This window comes from Gossypium raimondii, chromosome 5 (assembly GCF_025698545.1).
Source record: "Gossypium raimondii isolate GPD5lz chromosome 5, ASM2569854v1, whole genome shotgun sequence".
Taxonomy (NCBI): Eukaryota; Viridiplantae; Streptophyta; class Magnoliopsida; order Malvales; family Malvaceae; genus Gossypium; species Gossypium raimondii.
This window is the reverse complement of record NC_068569.1, coordinates 8283763-8300061: the sequence shown is the minus strand read 5'-3', so window position 1 is coordinate 8300061 and position 16299 is coordinate 8283763. Positions and strand designations below refer to the sequence as shown.

General features: G+C 36.5%; 4 protein-coding genes and 1 non-coding gene across 10 annotated transcripts; 1 reads left to right on the top strand and 4 right to left on the bottom strand.

Moving 5' to 3' along the window:
* Positions 1-1295: 1295 nt before the first annotated feature.
* TRNAG-GCC (transfer RNA glycine (anticodon GCC)) lies at positions 1296-1366 on the bottom strand. The gene has a single exon. It is a non-coding gene; the product is annotated as a tRNA-Gly (tRNA).
* Positions 1367-1453: 87 nt separating this feature from the next.
* Positions 1454-3932, top strand: LOC105769014 (probable protein phosphatase 2C 26). Of its 6 annotated transcripts, none has more exons than XM_012589358.2 (11): positions 1454-1649; positions 1741-1792; positions 1883-1962; positions 2233-2314; positions 2482-2552; positions 2647-2726; positions 2791-2888; positions 3029-3152; positions 3248-3326; positions 3471-3519; positions 3613-3932. In XM_012589358.2, exons 1-10 carry the CDS (start codon positions 1510-1512, stop codon positions 3475-3477), a joined length of 813 nt encoding a protein of 270 aa, XP_012444812.1. In that variant the 5' UTR covers positions 1454-1509; the 3' UTR covers positions 3478-3519; positions 3613-3932. The 6 variants fall into 6 exon arrangements, 5 of the variants coding, with proteins under 5 accessions (XP_012444812.1, XP_012444814.1, XP_012444810.1 ...); XM_012589360.2 differs by having other exon boundaries at positions 1455-1649; positions 3281-3326; XM_012589356.2 differs by having other exon boundaries at positions 1455-1649; positions 3248-3363.
* A 224-nt stretch (positions 3933-4156) lies between these two features.
* Positions 4157-6921, bottom strand: LOC105769013 (uncharacterized). Its single transcript, XM_012589355.2, has 2 exons — positions 5395-6921; positions 4157-4735 (listed from the first exon to the last, which is right to left on the bottom strand). The coding sequence occupies exons 1-2, from the start codon at positions 6172-6174 to the stop codon at positions 4520-4522; spliced, it is 996 nt and encodes a 331-aa protein (XP_012444809.1). The 5' UTR covers positions 6175-6921; the 3' UTR covers positions 4157-4519.
* A 127-nt stretch (positions 6922-7048) lies between these two features.
* LOC105769012 (UDP-glycosyltransferase 87A1) lies at positions 7049-9380 on the bottom strand. Its single transcript, XM_012589354.2, has 2 exons — positions 8720-9380; positions 7049-8065 (listed from the first exon to the last, which is right to left on the bottom strand). The coding sequence occupies exons 1-2, from the start codon at positions 9231-9233 to the stop codon at positions 7170-7172; spliced, it is 1410 nt and encodes a 469-aa protein (XP_012444808.1). The 5' UTR covers positions 9234-9380; the 3' UTR covers positions 7049-7169.
* Positions 9381-14188: 4808 nt separating this feature from the next.
* LOC105771360 (protein CHLOROPLAST IMPORT APPARATUS 2) lies at positions 14189-15957 on the bottom strand. Its single transcript, XM_012592798.2, has 3 exons — positions 15451-15957; positions 15030-15182; positions 14189-14931 (listed from the first exon to the last, which is right to left on the bottom strand). Exons 1-3 carry the CDS (start codon positions 15910-15912, stop codon positions 14905-14907), a joined length of 642 nt encoding a protein of 213 aa, XP_012448252.1. The 5' UTR covers positions 15913-15957; the 3' UTR covers positions 14189-14904.
* Positions 15958-16299: the final 342 nt, after the last annotated feature.

Here is a 16299-nt window from a genome sequence, read left to right as displayed (position 1 = left end):
TAGTCTTCAACGTGTATATATATATATATATATATATATATAGAGAGAGAGAGAGAGAGAGAGAGAGAGAGAGAGAGCGCAATGCCCGAATTAAGAAGAAGAAAATGGCATACCTCCATCTTTACCTTGCGTTAATAATGCAATGGAATAAATATTAATGGATGTGCGGTGTGCGGCAGCAGGGGATGGGTCGGGTCTTTTTCCTGTGACTATAGCTACCTACACTGGACTTTTTCCTGGAGATGAATATGAGCTGCAAAATGTAAGGAAAGTCCTGAATCTCTTTTGTCTAATGCATGCCAAATTAATATAAACAAATCATCTTCCCATCATTATTCATTAATTACTTCGCTACTATATAGTTGCAATTGATTAATCCTAGTTTTATCTTTCACAAAAACTTATAATATATTAACAATATATATCAACTACCTGTACTTGGCAAATGTATTGCATAAATTCTTACCCCAAGATATAATGGTTAAAGTAACCGAGAAAAAACATAAGAAAGTTATCATAAGTGAAAGAAATTCACCAAGAAAGGATTAAAAAACTATGAAATGCAAAATATTAAAAGTACATGTCAAATAGTCTTGCGCCGGGCCACCTAGCCCAAAGGCCCACCCGAAAAGTGAAAGAGTTTGAATAAAAAGATAGGCTCGAAAATGGGTTTGGACAAAAAAAATAAGGCCCGTTTTAAAAACGGGCCAAGCCTTTGGTAAGACATTTTTAGCTTGAGCTCGGCCCGAATTCACTAAATGATAAAAAAAATCTGTTATTTTTTTTTGTTATTTTAATGATATTTTCTTGTTGTTTTATCTTGATTTTGCTACAATTTCACTATTATGTTGCTACTATTTTGTTGTTATTTTTTGGATATTGTATAACATTGGTTTTATTGTTAATTTTATTATTAGTTTAGAGACATTTTCTAATTTGAAAAAATTAATATGAGCGGGTCGAGTCAAGCCGAAATTTTAGCATTTTTATCTGAGTCGGACTTGAACAAATTTTTAAGCTCATTTTTTAGACTAAACTTAACAAATTGACCTAAACTTTTACTTAGACCCGACCCAACCCAGCCCGGCCCAATATCAACTCTAATGTCAAACTCAATAACGTGAAAAACCCAAAGGTGAAGGGGGATAAAATAAATGCTAGCGAAAATGCAGTATGGTATAAAATCTACGGAATCGGATCAGGAAAACAAGAGCCAGCATTTGATAAAACAAAATCCATGTCAGAAACTGTAAGAGAGTTTCATTGACAAAATATCGTAAAACTGAAATAACAATTGCACCAGCCGGGAATCGAACCCGGGTCTGTACCGTGGCAGGGTACTATTCTACCACTAGACCACTGGTGCTAATTCTTTTTAGAAACTAAAATTGTTTTAATAGTATGTATCATATCATTGGTCGGGAGACTTGAACCACACATTCAAGAAGGATCTTAGCAGCTTAGTAATGTGGGAGTGTGACTGCAGGAGGGAGAGGATTGAAGCGGGAAATGGCGAATTCTATCTACAGAGCTTCGATTCTTCAATCTTATTCTCAGCTGCTTTTTCAACCTTGTTTATCGAATAAACATTGTGTTCCCAAGAAGACTAACTTGCTCTGTTTTGCTTCATCACAACTCAACCCTGCTCGGTTAGCACATTAACATCACCTTTTCATCTTCTCTTCATTTATTTTTATTCTTGAGCACCAGTGTGGTGATGTACTTTTGGTTTGGTTTTAGGTCAGAAGTGAGTTTTTGTATTGGAACTCACCTCATTCCTCATCCAAACAAGGTATTCCAAGCTTTAAAATTTTGTACCTCACATGTTTGATTTCAATTTTTATCCGATACTAATACAAGTTTGATTTTCTGATTCTACTAGGTGGAGAGAGGAGGAGAAGATGCTTTCTTTGTTAGCAACTTCAAGGGGGGAGTTATTGCTGTTGCTGACGGTGTTTCTGGGTATACTACTGTCTAATGAATCCGCCATCTGTTTTTCTAAATTAACAAGTTTCAACACTTTCTCTATTAATCTATTTGACAGTCCTTGATATTTTTATTTGCCTATAAATGAAGTGGACTAGTTTAAATAAAATTAAAGCATGCCTTTGGTTTCTTAAACAAGTAGGTAAACTGTGCCATTGTGTGAACAGAAAAATCATTATGCATGCTGTGGAACTAGGTTTTCTCCCCTGACGTTTTTGACAATTTTATTTGCCTATTGTTTGCCAGTTGGGCTGAACAAAATGTGGATCCTTCATTATTTTCTAAGGAGATAATGGCTAATGCTTCATCTCTTGTAGGGAATTTGGAGGTAGTAATTTCTTTTCTTTTCTTTTTTTTTGAATGATTGCTTAAAATATAAAATTTGAGTGTTCGTTAATCTTCCAAATTAACAAAGGTTGTTTTTACGCGTCTATTAGGGTGGTTTTTGTTTTGTTTTTTCTTTTTGGGGCTATATCTGAATTCATCTTTTACCAGGTTAATTACGATCCCCAGATCCTGATAAGAAAAGCACATGCCGCCACTTGCTCTAAAGGTTCGGCTACTGCGTAAGTCCATAATATTCTGAAGAAGAAGTCTTCTCTGCCAACATTTTCCATTTCTACACTGTCATTAACCTTCATTTTTCAATCGATACTGTAGTATCGTTGCCATGCTAGAGAGGAATGGAACCATGAAGGTTGCCAGTGTAGGTGATTGTGGATTACGAGTTATCCGCAAAGGTAAAATGTCAAATTTTGTGTTTGTTTGTTTGTTTGTTGATTGATGTTATCAAGTTTACAACAGGGCAGATAATATTTTCAACGACCCCACAAGAACATTACTTCGACTGCCCATATCAATTGAGCTCGGAGTTAGTTGGCCAAACGTATCTTGATGCTGTGGTAATGCCATATGTTTATCAGTTATCCTATCAGTCACTGCTGTTTAGAACCAACCAAAATCGACTAACCATGTCAAAACAATTCCAATTTGCTAGGAACTTGAACGCCTTGCTTGTTATTTATATTGCCTGTAAAAACAGGTTAGCAGTGTGGAATTAGTGGAAGGAGACACCATAGTAATGGGCTCGGATGGGTTGTTTGACAATGTTTTTGATGGAGAGATCGTTTCTACGTTGGCGGCTCATAGTGATGTTGTGGAGGCTGGTATGTGTTTCTTTCTACTTACCCTTGTGTCTGTTAAAGGACTAGTGTATTATAGTATAGTATCACCCCTCGGACTCGAGAGTAAAGAGTAGCAGTGGCTAAATTGCATGATCAATATGTAATGGTAGCGAAGGCATTGGCTAAGCTGGCAAGCAATCACTCCCTGGATTCAAGGTTCGACTCTCCCTACACAATAGAGGCCAGATCCAAGGTTTAAAAAGAAAAAAAAAAAACCCCACCTATTTGTCAGAATATTTTGATGTTAAAACCCGTAATGAATTTATTTAACTAGTCTTATTGGTATTCGCTTACACACAGGGTTTAGATGTTCCTTTTTGGAAGAAAATTCTGGGGATGAAGCTAACAGGTGTGGGTTTCTTTTGTTTTTTCCTGTGACAATGATTCCATTTGCGTTCGTCCACAATTGTCTTTTGACCTTTATTTATTTTTTTGGGAGCAGGTGGAAAGCTTGATGATATCACCGTGATTGTGGGTCAGGTTGTAAGCTCAGCTGCCAGTCCACAGCCAACTTGAACGAGGTTCAGATGGAGGAGGAGGCCGGGTCAGGTAACTCCACAGGGGGTTTACTTCCGAGTAGAGACTAGAGGACACAATTTACTTCCACAAACCTTACCTTCCTGCCTCCCATTATTGGATTATGGTTATATATTATTGGGAAATCACTCTGCTTCCTCTTTTCCTGCCCATGATTGTTTTTGTACAAAAATCTTATACGTTGAACATATTGCACTTAATATAAGAAAGAACTACATTGAAGGATGCATTAATCTAAAATATCCCTAATGGTTTTCAAAACAGACCCACAGAAAACACTAAAACCTTGTCCGTCAAGCTCACCACATCGTCAAACACAGCTAAGAGAAGAAAAATCACAACAGAACCGTGCACGTAATGACTACAACTAAAAGTCATTGCATGAGATATAGCCAGGAAACTACTCTAAACTTGTTACCCATCAATCCAAACAATAACTAACAATTAAGGAAAAAGATAGTCAAATAGTTGCACATATCAACAATGCGTCAAGGAAATAACATTTTCAGCACTTCAATCTTTTGGGGTAAAAACTCCCAACTTTTTTATGCGACTTTCCCTTACTTCTTCATGAAACCAAATACAAAAACCGTATCGGTTCCTGGCAAGAAATGACTTCATATTTATTTGATAATATTAAATAGCACCATATACACTCTATGGATATCAGTTAAAATAGACCATAGATATGCTGTTGCCTGCAAGTACATGTCTTGCTTACCATTCCATTGTGTGAAGCAAAGCTTTCCACCATCACTTGAGGTGTCAGTTTTGCAGCGGCTGTATACATTGGCACAATTCCTTATGGTACTTCAGGTGATAGTGCCACTTTCAGTGCAGGCATTGAGTTCTTGGAAGAAAGATTTTGCAGCTTCATAGGTGGACCAGCAGATTGCAGCAGCAGGAGCATGGAAGAGTATCCGAGGAATCCATCCCCTCATGAGGCCCTTGTACCCATCTTTTTGCACTATTGTTTTAGCCACATCCCTAATAGCAGTACTCTTAAATCTATCACATCCACACACACCCTGTGATGCAATTTTTAACAGCAAAAATAATTAATCAGAGAAGCTAGATACATAATTAACCCAATTATACAAAAGTAAGTCTTTATGGACACGACTATACGTCATACCAGTTATTGTCAAAACCAACAATGTGAAATAAAAAACCAAAGTACATTGAACCAAGAAATAGAGTATGAGCAAGGACTTAATCACTTGAATACAAAAAGATTATGATCATATAAAGGGAAGTATGCCGTGCCGTTGATTATTAAAACTTGCTTAGTAAAAAAGGCAAACACTCAGTTGAAGAGAAAAGGACGATTTCAACTATCCGGGGTAGTGTTATGGAGTAGCTGTAACAAGAGAAAATAACAAAAAAACACTTGCAACAGACAGAAACTAGATTATAAAGGCAAGAAAGCAAATACGGATGAAACAGATTTATTATCAACATGTTGTTGATCTCAAGGCATTGGAATTAAAGGTTGGATGCTGTATCTACTGACTCAAAACAGTATATTCAAGATGTTGGTTTCAACATGGAAAAGAATAGGATATGAGGGTCCCTTAATTTACTATGAGTGCATGGAAGTTTTCAATCACGACATGCCACTGACAAAATTTCCTAATATAGCAAAATTCATCCAACAAACAAGAAAAGAGGCAATGAATGCTTTTACCTGGCACTGCAACTGAGTTTTAACTACATCAAGCGGTGTAGTGACGACAGCAGCAGATGCTCCAGCAAGAGCACCAGCCGTAGCATGGACCATCACCCGCTCATCACTGGCACTCTCAGGTGAAATCTCAATCAAACCCCTTTTCGCTGCCTCATAAGTTGCAAAATGAACAGCCGTAAACGGTGCATTCATGAGCACCGTCGTCCTGTAGGAAGCATAAAACGCCCCAAAACCTTCCTCTTTGAGAACTTTCTTAACACAATCCAATACCCCTCTATAAGCAGTACCATTGCCCAACTGTAACCTCTGCTTCACCATATCCATAGGCGTAAAAACGGCGTCGCTTGCTACCGTCGCGAAAACACCGGAAACCGCATGGACCGCCGAGTTATTCGGATCCCCACCCGAAAAGTACTTCTTGCAAACTTCGTAAACAGAGAAGTAGACGGCATGGGCCGGACCAGCCCCCAGTCCCATGGCCCCGATTCCCCGGTATAAGCCCGGGAGTCCTTCGGATTTGAGGACGGAACGGAGCGCGTGGCGTACACCCACCGATTTGATGGGGCAAGAGCCTAGGGCTTGCATATGGGTCTTGACAGTATCAACAGGGAACATTGCCATATGCTCAACGCAGCCGGCGACTGAGCCAGCAATCATGAACTGCCAAAAGTGAAGCCCGTCGTGGGGAGCCACCGTTATTTCCGGGAGGTAATCCGGTGGCGGCGGAACCGCTCGGAAGTCTGAATTGTGGAACTTGGTCGTGGTAGCTTCTGTTGCCATGAAGAATAAAGAATTGGGGAGATGGGTTTTTTTGTTGGAACAAGGAATTCGTACAATGAGGGCTTGGTAAAGGTATTCGCGGTGGAGTTACTGCCATACAAACGAAGTTATATTCTTGAAAACAGGAAGATTAAGACCGAATTGCATATTTGAAGATAGAAGAGAATCGAAAAGGAATGGTTTTCGTCAGTTTATTGTTATTCCTATTCGTGCTTTTCTCTGCTGCCACTTTTGCTTGCTTTGCTGGTAATAGATTTTGAAAAGTCAGAGATGAAGTTGCATAGATTACATCAAGATTAGGGTTCCAAGAATCAGGGACTACTTTTTCTTTTCAACAAAGAATCGTTCTTCCTCTTTGATTTGTTTTGGGGGAGGATTGTAAATTTGGAAGTTGGAAGCCGTTGCAATCAATCAGATCTTCAATGTCGTGTAATAAGTTCGACCGGACGGACAACTTGCTATGGACCAATGTCGGAAGCTTTGGATTGGAAGTCGGAACCCATTGTCTCATAAATGGGTTTTGTTTAACAATGTTCCGTTTGTTCTTTACTTCTCTTCTCGGGCCTTGCAATTTTACATCTTTTCGTGGGTTGGGTCATAATCATCTTCAAAGAATGGCGTCGGCTTTTGTTTACGGACATCTTCAAAGATGTATCAATGCACTTTCAAGGGAAGATTAATCCACTTAGAGGATGCGCAAAAAAATATCCTTATAGAGGTGCCTACCCTACTAATTTTATCTCAAGCCGATCTCTCCGATAAATATTACAAATGGATCCAGATTTTCATTGAATGTTAAACCATCATTTAGTTATTGCATTGGTTTCACTGCATTCACTTCACTTTTTGCGGACCCAAAATTAAGATCAGTTCGTCACGCCAGAAAAAATAGAGCAATTCCATGCTTGCTCAATTCAATGTTTTATTGGCAACAAATTGAATCCGGATGCAGTTGACATAATTGGAACTACAAATAAGTAAACAACTAAGACAAGCTAATGATGGTGTCTTTCGGAGATGTCCTTGATGAAAGCATCTAGGTTAATATCTGTGGATCCGCCTTTTGCAATTGCTGTTTGACATGTTTCTCCAACTTTCCAAGCCCTTTGTCTCATTTCCATCTGCTCCATGCTCTCAAAATCCAAAAACCTGCGCACTAGCTCTGCAATTTCTTCTCTGCTCACCAAATGTTCACCTTCACCTACCTTGTTCTTCTTCACTCTCCATCCAACCTTCCAATCTTCAACTATTTGCTTACTGTTTGGATTTTGATCCATAAATATAGGAAAAGTCAGCATCGGAACACCAGCATACACGGCCTCCAGAGTGGAATTAAACCCACAATGCGTCCAAAACCCTCCAACAGAAGAATGGCATAGCACCCTCAGCTGATCACACCAAGGAACCACGACTCCCTGACTGCCACAGCAGTCTTTGAATCTTGAAGAGTCCCCGCGGGACACCCACAAGTAGCGAACACCACTATCCTGCACCCCAGCAACGATTTCATCCATTTGGGCAGCTGAAACTGATAGAAAACTTCCCAATGATACATACAATACTGAACCTCTAGGCTGCAAATCCAGCCATTGGAGGTAGTCAGGACCATTAAGAGTAGTCGTTGAACAAGGTTGTTTGAGGTCAAGGTAAGGTATGCTGGGGCCGATTGCGTAGACAGGAAAAGGTAAGTTTGCTTTAAGAACATCAATGACTTGGAATTCAAGTTCGTAGACAGTGGTGAAGAGAAGATACTGTGCTTTAGGCACTGATGAAACACAATCCAGAGCAATGTGCAAGACTTGGCGGTCACTCCCATATAAAATTGTTGGCAAATCAGCTAAACATATGGGAGTAAGTCCAGGGATGTAATCCACACGGTCATTTCCTTGCTCTGCTATGCACAAGAAACATCAAACTACACCCATTACCATATCCAGAGTTTAAACTTTAAACTGAAAGACGCAGAACCTCAGGCAAACATGAATCTAGTTATCTACCTTATGATTTTATATTAATTTAAATTATCATTCTCATCTAAACATCATCCAAAATGTCATCCTGCGGAGATGCCCATGAGAACATAATCAGATAAAGGAAAATGTCAGGTGATTCAAATTTCAAAGGATACGATGCAGTGCTAGTTTTCCCTTATCTTCTCACAGACTAAAGTTTTTCCAAGGCTTCAAACTTCAACCAGTTTTTTTTTTTCTTTTTGTTCTTTAAGACATAATTCAATTTTAAATTGCTTGACAGTGTGCGAATCTCAAGACAAATCTATTAGGAACATGAGCCAACATAAAGCCTGGAATCTGGCGTAAATTAAAAAATGGGTTATCTTAAGCACTGATTAAATATTATTTATTTAAAAAAGCTTTTTACATTTAATAGTATATAAATTTTACTTTTACATATCACTTTAACAACTAAATTGGTTAATATTTCCCAATTACAGATACTAAAAGTTGTTAAAGAACGAGTTTTACTTAAAAGTTAATGAACAGAAAACTGGCGTAAACAATAGTAAGTAAAAAAAGACAAGACAAACCTGATAAATCAGCTGGGAAATGGTGGTTTTGCACGAGGAGGTTGAAATGGTGAAAAATGGAGAACACGGATGCGGACATGGTCCAAAGGGAAGCCACCGGAATATTCCTTCGTTGCCCCACTCGTACCGTCCAAGCCACATACGTGTCAGCTACAATGGCGGCGACTGGGAGTTCAAGCCGATCAAGGAGATCCTCAAATGGAGCTTCCATCTTGGTGAGCACAGCTGCTATGAAAGCAGGGAAGTTGTTAGCTCTATCAAGTTCAGATGGGATTACGTTGGGGATCGTCCTAAATCGGACGTTGACGGGCTTGTCGTCGGAAGAGATGAAACCCAACCACTCTTCGGTGACTACAAATGATATGACAATGTTGGGGGTTTTAGAGCAAAGTAGCTTGCAGAGGTTCATCATCGGATTGACATGGCCCCTACCAGGATAAGGTACGGCCACAACGTGACATATGCTTCTCGGTGATTCCATTGCCTGCAATTTTTCTGGTTGGTTGAGTGACATCTATTAAGGAGATTGAAAACTTCTCGACAACCGTAGCTGGTGCCATCCCCGGAGACTTTCCGCTTCATTTATGTCAGTAGAAACAATGTTTAATTACGAAATTAGCCACAAATTCAATTTTGAATCTAGTTAGCAACTGTACTTTTGCTTCGGTAACTGTGAAAGGAGAGGTGAATGTTGGAAAAACAATTTTTTTTTTGTTTATTGAGTATTTTACTCTTTTTTTATAAAAATTAATTACTTATAAAAATAAAGTGTTTGTTAAGCGTCGCATGATAGATTGGTTTCAAGATAGAATTTCATTTTTATAATTAACCGAAAATTAATATTCATATTATTGATTACTTTTATTATCATTGCCAAATACCAAACCCAATATCTCTGATATTTTTAACTTTTTTTTTACCACATCCCCAAAAAAGGCTTATCATAATGTGATGTTCCCACTACGAGAAAGAGTGACGGAAAGAGAAGAAATTGAAATAACAAACAATACATGCCAATCTCATGATATGAAAATTAAACATGCATCTCTTTGTTAATTACTGGACTTGATAACAGTCGTATACGGCATTGCTTCTCCATATTCGTGCTATCAATTAAAAAGGATAGGATACTTGAAAATATAAATCCAAAAGAAAAAAAAGAAAGTATATGCCACTTAGTTCAAATTATGCCGTATTTGAGACGCAAAACAACACATGCGCATGGAATGCCACTACTTTTTTTAAACAGTTCATTGACTAGCACTACTCGTGTTGATTATAAGGGATGTAATGATGAAATGGTACAAAATATTTGGAAAGGTTTCCATTCCATTTCCATTAAGTGAATTATGTTAGTAGCACTTTGAAATGTGATGAACAAAGGCTTGAAGATGAGTATCGGATGATCCTCCTTTTCCAACTGTTTGTCAACAGATTTCGCTCAGTTTCTTTGCTCTTCGCCTCATCTCTTTCCCTTGCTCGCTTTCCAAATCCATAATCTTGCCACCAAACTATCTCCTTCCAACTTATTCTTCACCCTCCCCCAATCTTCCAATCTTGTGCTATTTGGATAAATGGGAAAACAGCAAAAATGGTGGAATTCCACCCACCAACACCAACACTCTCAATTGGTCACATCAAGGCATTTTAGACCCATCTCACCACGTTCATCTTTGAAACGAGGAGTGTGTTCTTGCGTGCAAACCAAAAGTACCTAACACCGCTAATGCGCAAGCTCTCCCATCCAATTGGGCACTCGTAGCAGAATCCAAACTTGCATGCGAAACATACAAGGCTGAAGTTGGAGCTAGCCATTGGAAGTAACAATCATTGCTTGGATTTACCCAGAACTTGTCTTCCTTTGAAGTAGGGAATGGGAGTGGGAATATTAATTTGCTTCGAGATTCTAGCTCCTATACTGAAACCCATACAAGCATGTGGATTTCAAGCCCATCTATAAGCTGCTCCAGTGGAGCCCCCATCTTCCTCAAAACTTGTTCGAAGAAGTCAGGGAAGTATAGTTTGCTGGGAGATGAGGTGCCCATGCCAATATATATGATGGCTCCGATTCTATGAAGCTAAACCACTCCTCGGTCACAACAAAGATTACTAGGATGCTGTACCCTGTTTTCGAAGAGGATTGACTTGCAGAGGTTCATCACGAGAAGCGTGATTCATCTCCTATGATATGACTTCAACAATCTAGGGTAAATTATAATATTACATGGATTGGAACCAGGAGTAGACTTTAATTATAACGGAAACTGAAATTCGACACTGTTATATGGTGTGTTTCGCACCGGCCATACAACCTGGCAGTATCCAAGGACGAATGCCATAAACGACGGCTAACTTACTACTGCCTTCCATTTATTCATGGGGTCGACTTCATTGATTGATAACTTGGTTTTTTTCTTTTGGGTAAAACTTACTAACTCCCATCTTCGGCCTAAAACATACTTTTTACTTTTTATCAAATCTCATCAGATAATTGTGTGTTTTTCAAACTCTAAAGATTAAGTGAATTTCGTAATCAAACCTTAAAAGTTTGAATACTCTTTTTGATGATTGACTCATTCAAATATGGATTTAATAAAGTTTTGAGTTGTGTTTTTTTTAACCTAATTAAGCTGTTATGAATATATTATAGATTTTCCCTGTGATGAATTAATGTATATTTTTTTGAGGGAATATATAAGATTAATAAGTCAAATGATGTTGTATCATTTAAAAAGATTTAAAAGCATAAAATTGCATGATGTAATTTATTGGTAATGCATATAATTATGTAGTCATAACTTTTGTGGCCATAAAAGCCTGCGGTGTAATTGATACTCTTATCCTTTGTTGTCTTTTCTAATAAAAAATTGCATTTAAAAAAAGAAGAAGAAAGACCATTGGAAGTTAACACTACTAGTGGGCAATAATGAAGAATGATGGGCTGAAAGAGAAGGAAATGGGTTCACCGTCAGATACACCATTTCTTGTCCTTAAGCGAGGACCACTTCAATTTAGGAGGATTACTCATCTAATCCCTTCACAAAATATAAGCATCGTTTCACCAAAATTTCGGACATGTCATAGGTTTTGTTCAATAGAATCATGGTAATCTTATCCGCCTGAATTGTAGTGAGATGCGATCATCCAATCCAATTCACCTAGGGATAACTTTGTGAATAATGATGCCTAAAAATGTTCTGTTAATCTGTCACTGTTAGGAATAATGTGGTGGTTGAGTGGCAATTTTAACTCAGTTACATCCTCAGCTTGCCGTCCTTACATTAGTTTGTCGGCAAATATTAATGACTATCTATATCATACTTGGAAATGTCTAATCCTTTCTCGATAATTAAAGATCATAAGGAAATTAACCCCCCACCACATCTCATCATCTTTCTCTTAGTTCAGATCGTCACTCAAAATTACCCCAGAAAGAATGATTTTCTGATTTCGACATCTTCTTTAGCATAGTGAAAAATAGAATAAGTTGTGTTGTAAAGAAATAGTTTCTATATGTAATTTATTATAAAATTATCTTTTAAAATAACACAATTGCATTTCATTTAAACATGTATCTAATTGTTATCCATCTTTTCTAGGGAAAAATCTGTTGATTTGGGTTTTAGACTATCATCATTTCACCTTACTCCCTTTTTCATAAAATTTAAGAATTATTTTAGAAATCTATGAAAATTTCACTTCTTCTTTTGGAATTTTAAGAATATAAAATAATTATAAATGATTATCCTTTTTTTTTTTTTCTTTTATACGGTTAAATGATTAATAGAAACTTTATGTGATAACTTTTAGAACCGACATACTAATAACTTTAACCCTCATCATTTATACATTGTACTAATTTAGTATTAATTTAAAAATTGAATCATCAATATTTACAAATCATATAATTTGATTCTTTTGTAGTTTTGTTTCTTTTTTAAGACCCTTTCGACATTTATACGTTTGATACGATGGAAAATGAATAACAACAAGAAGCAAAATAACCTAAATTTAAGAAATGGTCAATTCAATTGCTTAAAAAATACTCACCTCATTAATTCAACCTATTGTAAGTTTAACAGGTTAAAAAAAAGAGTAAGCTTTGATTTGCTTCATCAATGGTGATTAGTTCAAGCTAATAAAAAATAATTAATTATCATTAAAAGATATCAAGTTCTTAGAAAGCGATATATTTGAGAATTGTCTAGTTTAATAATAACGAATTTTTAAAAATATATAATTTTGTTTTTATTTTAACTTACGTACTATGTTTCCATGTAAAATATAGGATAAAATTAAGTAATGTGTAGTATTAAAAGTTAAATTTTAAAATTAAAATTAAATTGACACAATGTGTAAATATTAAAGGTTAAATATCATCTTCCCATTTATAATTTAGTGACTAAAAAATCAAATAATTGGATAATCCTTTTATAAATTTTCATTATTTAATCACCAAAAAAGAAATTTTTAATAGTTAAATAATTACTTTACCCTTAAATAAATTACAAAACTATCGAATTAATATGTTAACTATAATTTACAATCTAAATTAGCTATTAGACCTATATAATTTTGAGTACTAGTGAGATGCATCGTGGACAAGAATGGGGACTAAAAGAGAAGAAAATGGGCTGACAGTCGCCTCATTCTTTATCCTTGAGCGAGGACCACTCCAAATTAGGGAAACCATAAGGCATTATTTTGTACTCCAATTCTATAAAAATAAATACTTCATAAAAGATGAGAGGAGAGAAAATAAGAGAAATGAATATTGGTTTAAAATTATATATATTTTAAATGTTTTATTTTTATTTATTTAATTTTTCAATTCTATCAAGTAACTGATAGAAAGAATTTTTTTTTCTATTTTTCATCATTTCTACCAAGTACAACTATGGGTGGAAAAATTAATTTCTCTTAACTTTGCTAACGTGATATACACAGAGATCACCACGTAGATGCCGCATAAGTAATTAATTAATTTTGTAAAATTAAAAAAATTAATTTTTTTTTTAAATTTTAAAAAATTAATTAATTGTTAATTTAGCAAAATTAAATTTTGAGATGATTTAACAAATAACACAAATTTAAAATCTAAATACTAAAATAATATTTTTATGAAGCTGATAAATGACGACGGATATCATGCTAGGAAATATCTAATCCAATGTCCTCCAAAAAAAAAAGGAAAGGACATTGTGCAAATTGTTTTAATTATTTTGCCTCCAACGGATCTCATAATTGGTGGTTGAAACCGTCTAATTTTAATTATTTTGCAAATTGCCATCAGAGATCAATGTTCTTTAACGAATCAAAATTACACTAACTAGATAATGAGTTTCAGATTTCGTTTTTTTTTTTTTTTTCCTTTTCTGGAATTGAAAGTAGGAAAGAAGATGGGAAGAATATAATATTTATATGAATCTTCTGTGGTTAATTACAAGGATAAATGCTTGCTAAGATACGTAATCTTGAATCGGCAAATGATAGTCTGCAGTTTAACAAACAAGCACACTCGCTAGTTTTTGACAAAGTTAAAACAGCACAATATTTGTGGATTTTACTCCAATTATATCAATAATCAATGGCATTGGCAGTCTCCTTCCAGGCCTCTCTCTTATCAGAAAACGACAGTAGACAGACATAAAAAAAAGGGGGGGGGGGGATCCATAAAGAGGGAAGACCCGAGATAAAACCCATCAACCATGAGCATACAAAAGGACCACTGGCCTAGTATCCACAGGAACTTGATTTATAGTAATTCACTGACATTTGACCTTTTGTTTTCTAATATACAATGAAAACCTTTTTCCTAGGCTTTGTGCATTGTTGTTGATGATGCCATGCAGTCGCAGATGCAGCCCATCACAAAATGCCACAAATACACCATCCTTCTTCTTTGGGCGTGATTATGATTTATGATACTGAATGGCAGGGTCAATTTATGTGCATAATGGAGGTTTGGTCCACTACAGAAAGCCACCCCATTAGGAAGTGCCCACAAAGCTTGGGATGAAAAGATATTTGGTGAATCACATTTATATTTTTTGGGCGAGACTCGGAAAAGATATTTTCTTTTTTCATTGAGACAAACAAAAAAAAGGCAGATTATGCATGAAAAAGTCCACAGAGTAAAAGATATTTTATCAGATATTTGAAACAACGTTTGGGTCATCTTCTCTTTAGGAAACTCTCTTCACGAACCGGCCCTGTAGCAACCAAAAAGTAGCGGCATTCTTAATATCCAAATTCGAATGCATTGCATGTATTTTGTAATTATAATTTATAATAGAGAAAGAGGACAAACCTTGAGCCTGGGTCTTTTATCTGCATTGAGTTTGCGGACTTGATACCTTATCTTCTTGCAGAACAGTCTAGACTGACGCTTCTCTTTGTATCTTAGAACACTAGCTTCCCTTCTTGTTCTTTCTTCGAATTCCATCATTGGCACTTCTCCCATCTACACACACTTGTAATTGTTAAACTCAATTATATATATCATTATCAACACTTAGATTACTCATAATTATTCTACCATTTCTTATCCATCAAAATCCAAAATTAAAGGAAGCCCTCTGACAGAAATCTAAGCCTAGAATGCAGAATCCTCTGTTTTTCCCTTCCTAAATACATATTCAACATTGAGAAGGAAAAAAAGAAAAGAAAAGAGAGAGAGACATATTCAACAGAAACGTACAAGAATTAGCAGAGAAAAGGGGTATACTAACATAGTAGGCATTGCCATTGGTGGCGGTTGAAATGGAATAATCATCTGCCCATAGAGGACCACGATCGGACCATGCATCCAAGACATCTTGATAATTCAAGTTCAAGTTCAAAGAAACCCTTTTCTCATCATCTACTTCCCAGAAACCAAGATGCTCCGTCTTTACAGCCTGGTTATACTCTTCAAAGTATTTCCGGTCTCCCTCCTCTTCTTCACCTTCTTCTTCTTCCGCATTCTGGAACCCTGTTTCCCAGTCCATGAAGTCCCAAGTGAGATGAGCATGTACCTTATCCCCTGACAAATCTTCATTTTCAACCCCCAAAATACCTTCCAGTTCTTCAATAATATCAATCTCTCCATGTGCATAGCTTCCTTTGGTATCGTCGAATTCAGAAGCGGTACTCGCATCTGGAACTTGTTGTTCTTCCTTCTTGGGGGTCTTTAACATTGAATTGTACCCCATCTTAGTTTTGCTCTTGTCCCTCTACTCTACTTTTACGCCCTTTTTATTTATTGTGCACCCCTGTTTCAACTTAACATCTACTATTCCTTTCTCTTTTTATCCGACGTGCCACCTTATCCTCTTTCTATTGGTCCATTCCCCCTATACATTTTCCCCATTGGCTGTTGGGTTCCAGCTTGGAATAAGACAATGGGGCCTTTTGAACCTTTTTGCTTCATATCGGGACCACTTTTCTTTTAATTGTTGGAAATTGAAAATTGAAATATCAACTAATCAACTTGTCTCTCTCTCTCCAATGGAAAAAGAAGGAAAATATTTATGTTCATCATATCAAGAAGCACGTGATTAAAAGAAAGTTTATTTCCATTCCATGCTACTTATTTTTGT

Coding starts and splice junctions, on each gene's coding strand:
- LOC105769014 (XM_012589356.2), top strand. CDS start 1,510: ATGGCGAATTCTATCTACAGAGCTTCGATTCTTCAATCTTATTCTCAG. Junction 1,793..1,882: donor TCATTCCTCATCCAAACAAG/GTATTCCAAGCT, acceptor TGATTCTACTAG/GTGGAGAGAGGAGGAGAAGA. Junction 2,315..2,481: donor CTCTTGTAGGGAATTTGGAG/GTAGTAATTTCT, acceptor ATCTTTTACCAG/GTTAATTACGATCCCCAGAT.
- LOC105769013 (XM_012589355.2), bottom strand. CDS start 6,174: ATGGCAACAGAAGCTACCACGACCAAGTTCCACAATTCAGACTTCCGA. Junction 4,736..5,394: donor AAACTCAGTTGCAGTGCCAG/GTAAAAGCATTC, acceptor ATTGCATCACAG/GGTGTGTGTGGATGTGATAG.
- LOC105769012 (XM_012589354.2), bottom strand. CDS start 9,233: ATGTCACTCAACCAACCAGAAAAATTGCAGGCAATGGAATCACCGAGA. Junction 8,066..8,719: donor TTTCCCAGCTGATTTATCAG/GTTTGTCTTGTC, acceptor TGTGCATAGCAG/AGCAAGGAAATGACCGTGTG.
- LOC105771360 (XM_012592798.2), bottom strand. CDS start 15,912: ATGGGGTACAATTCAATGTTAAAGACCCCCAAGAAGGAAGAACAACAA. Junction 15,183..15,450: donor CCAATGGCAATGCCTACTAT/GTTAGTATACCC, acceptor AAGTGTGTGTAG/ATGGGAGAAGTGCCAATGAT. Junction 14,932..15,029: donor ATAAAAGACCCAGGCTCAAG/GTTTGTCCTCTT, acceptor TGGTTGCTACAG/GGCCGGTTCGTGAAGAGAGT.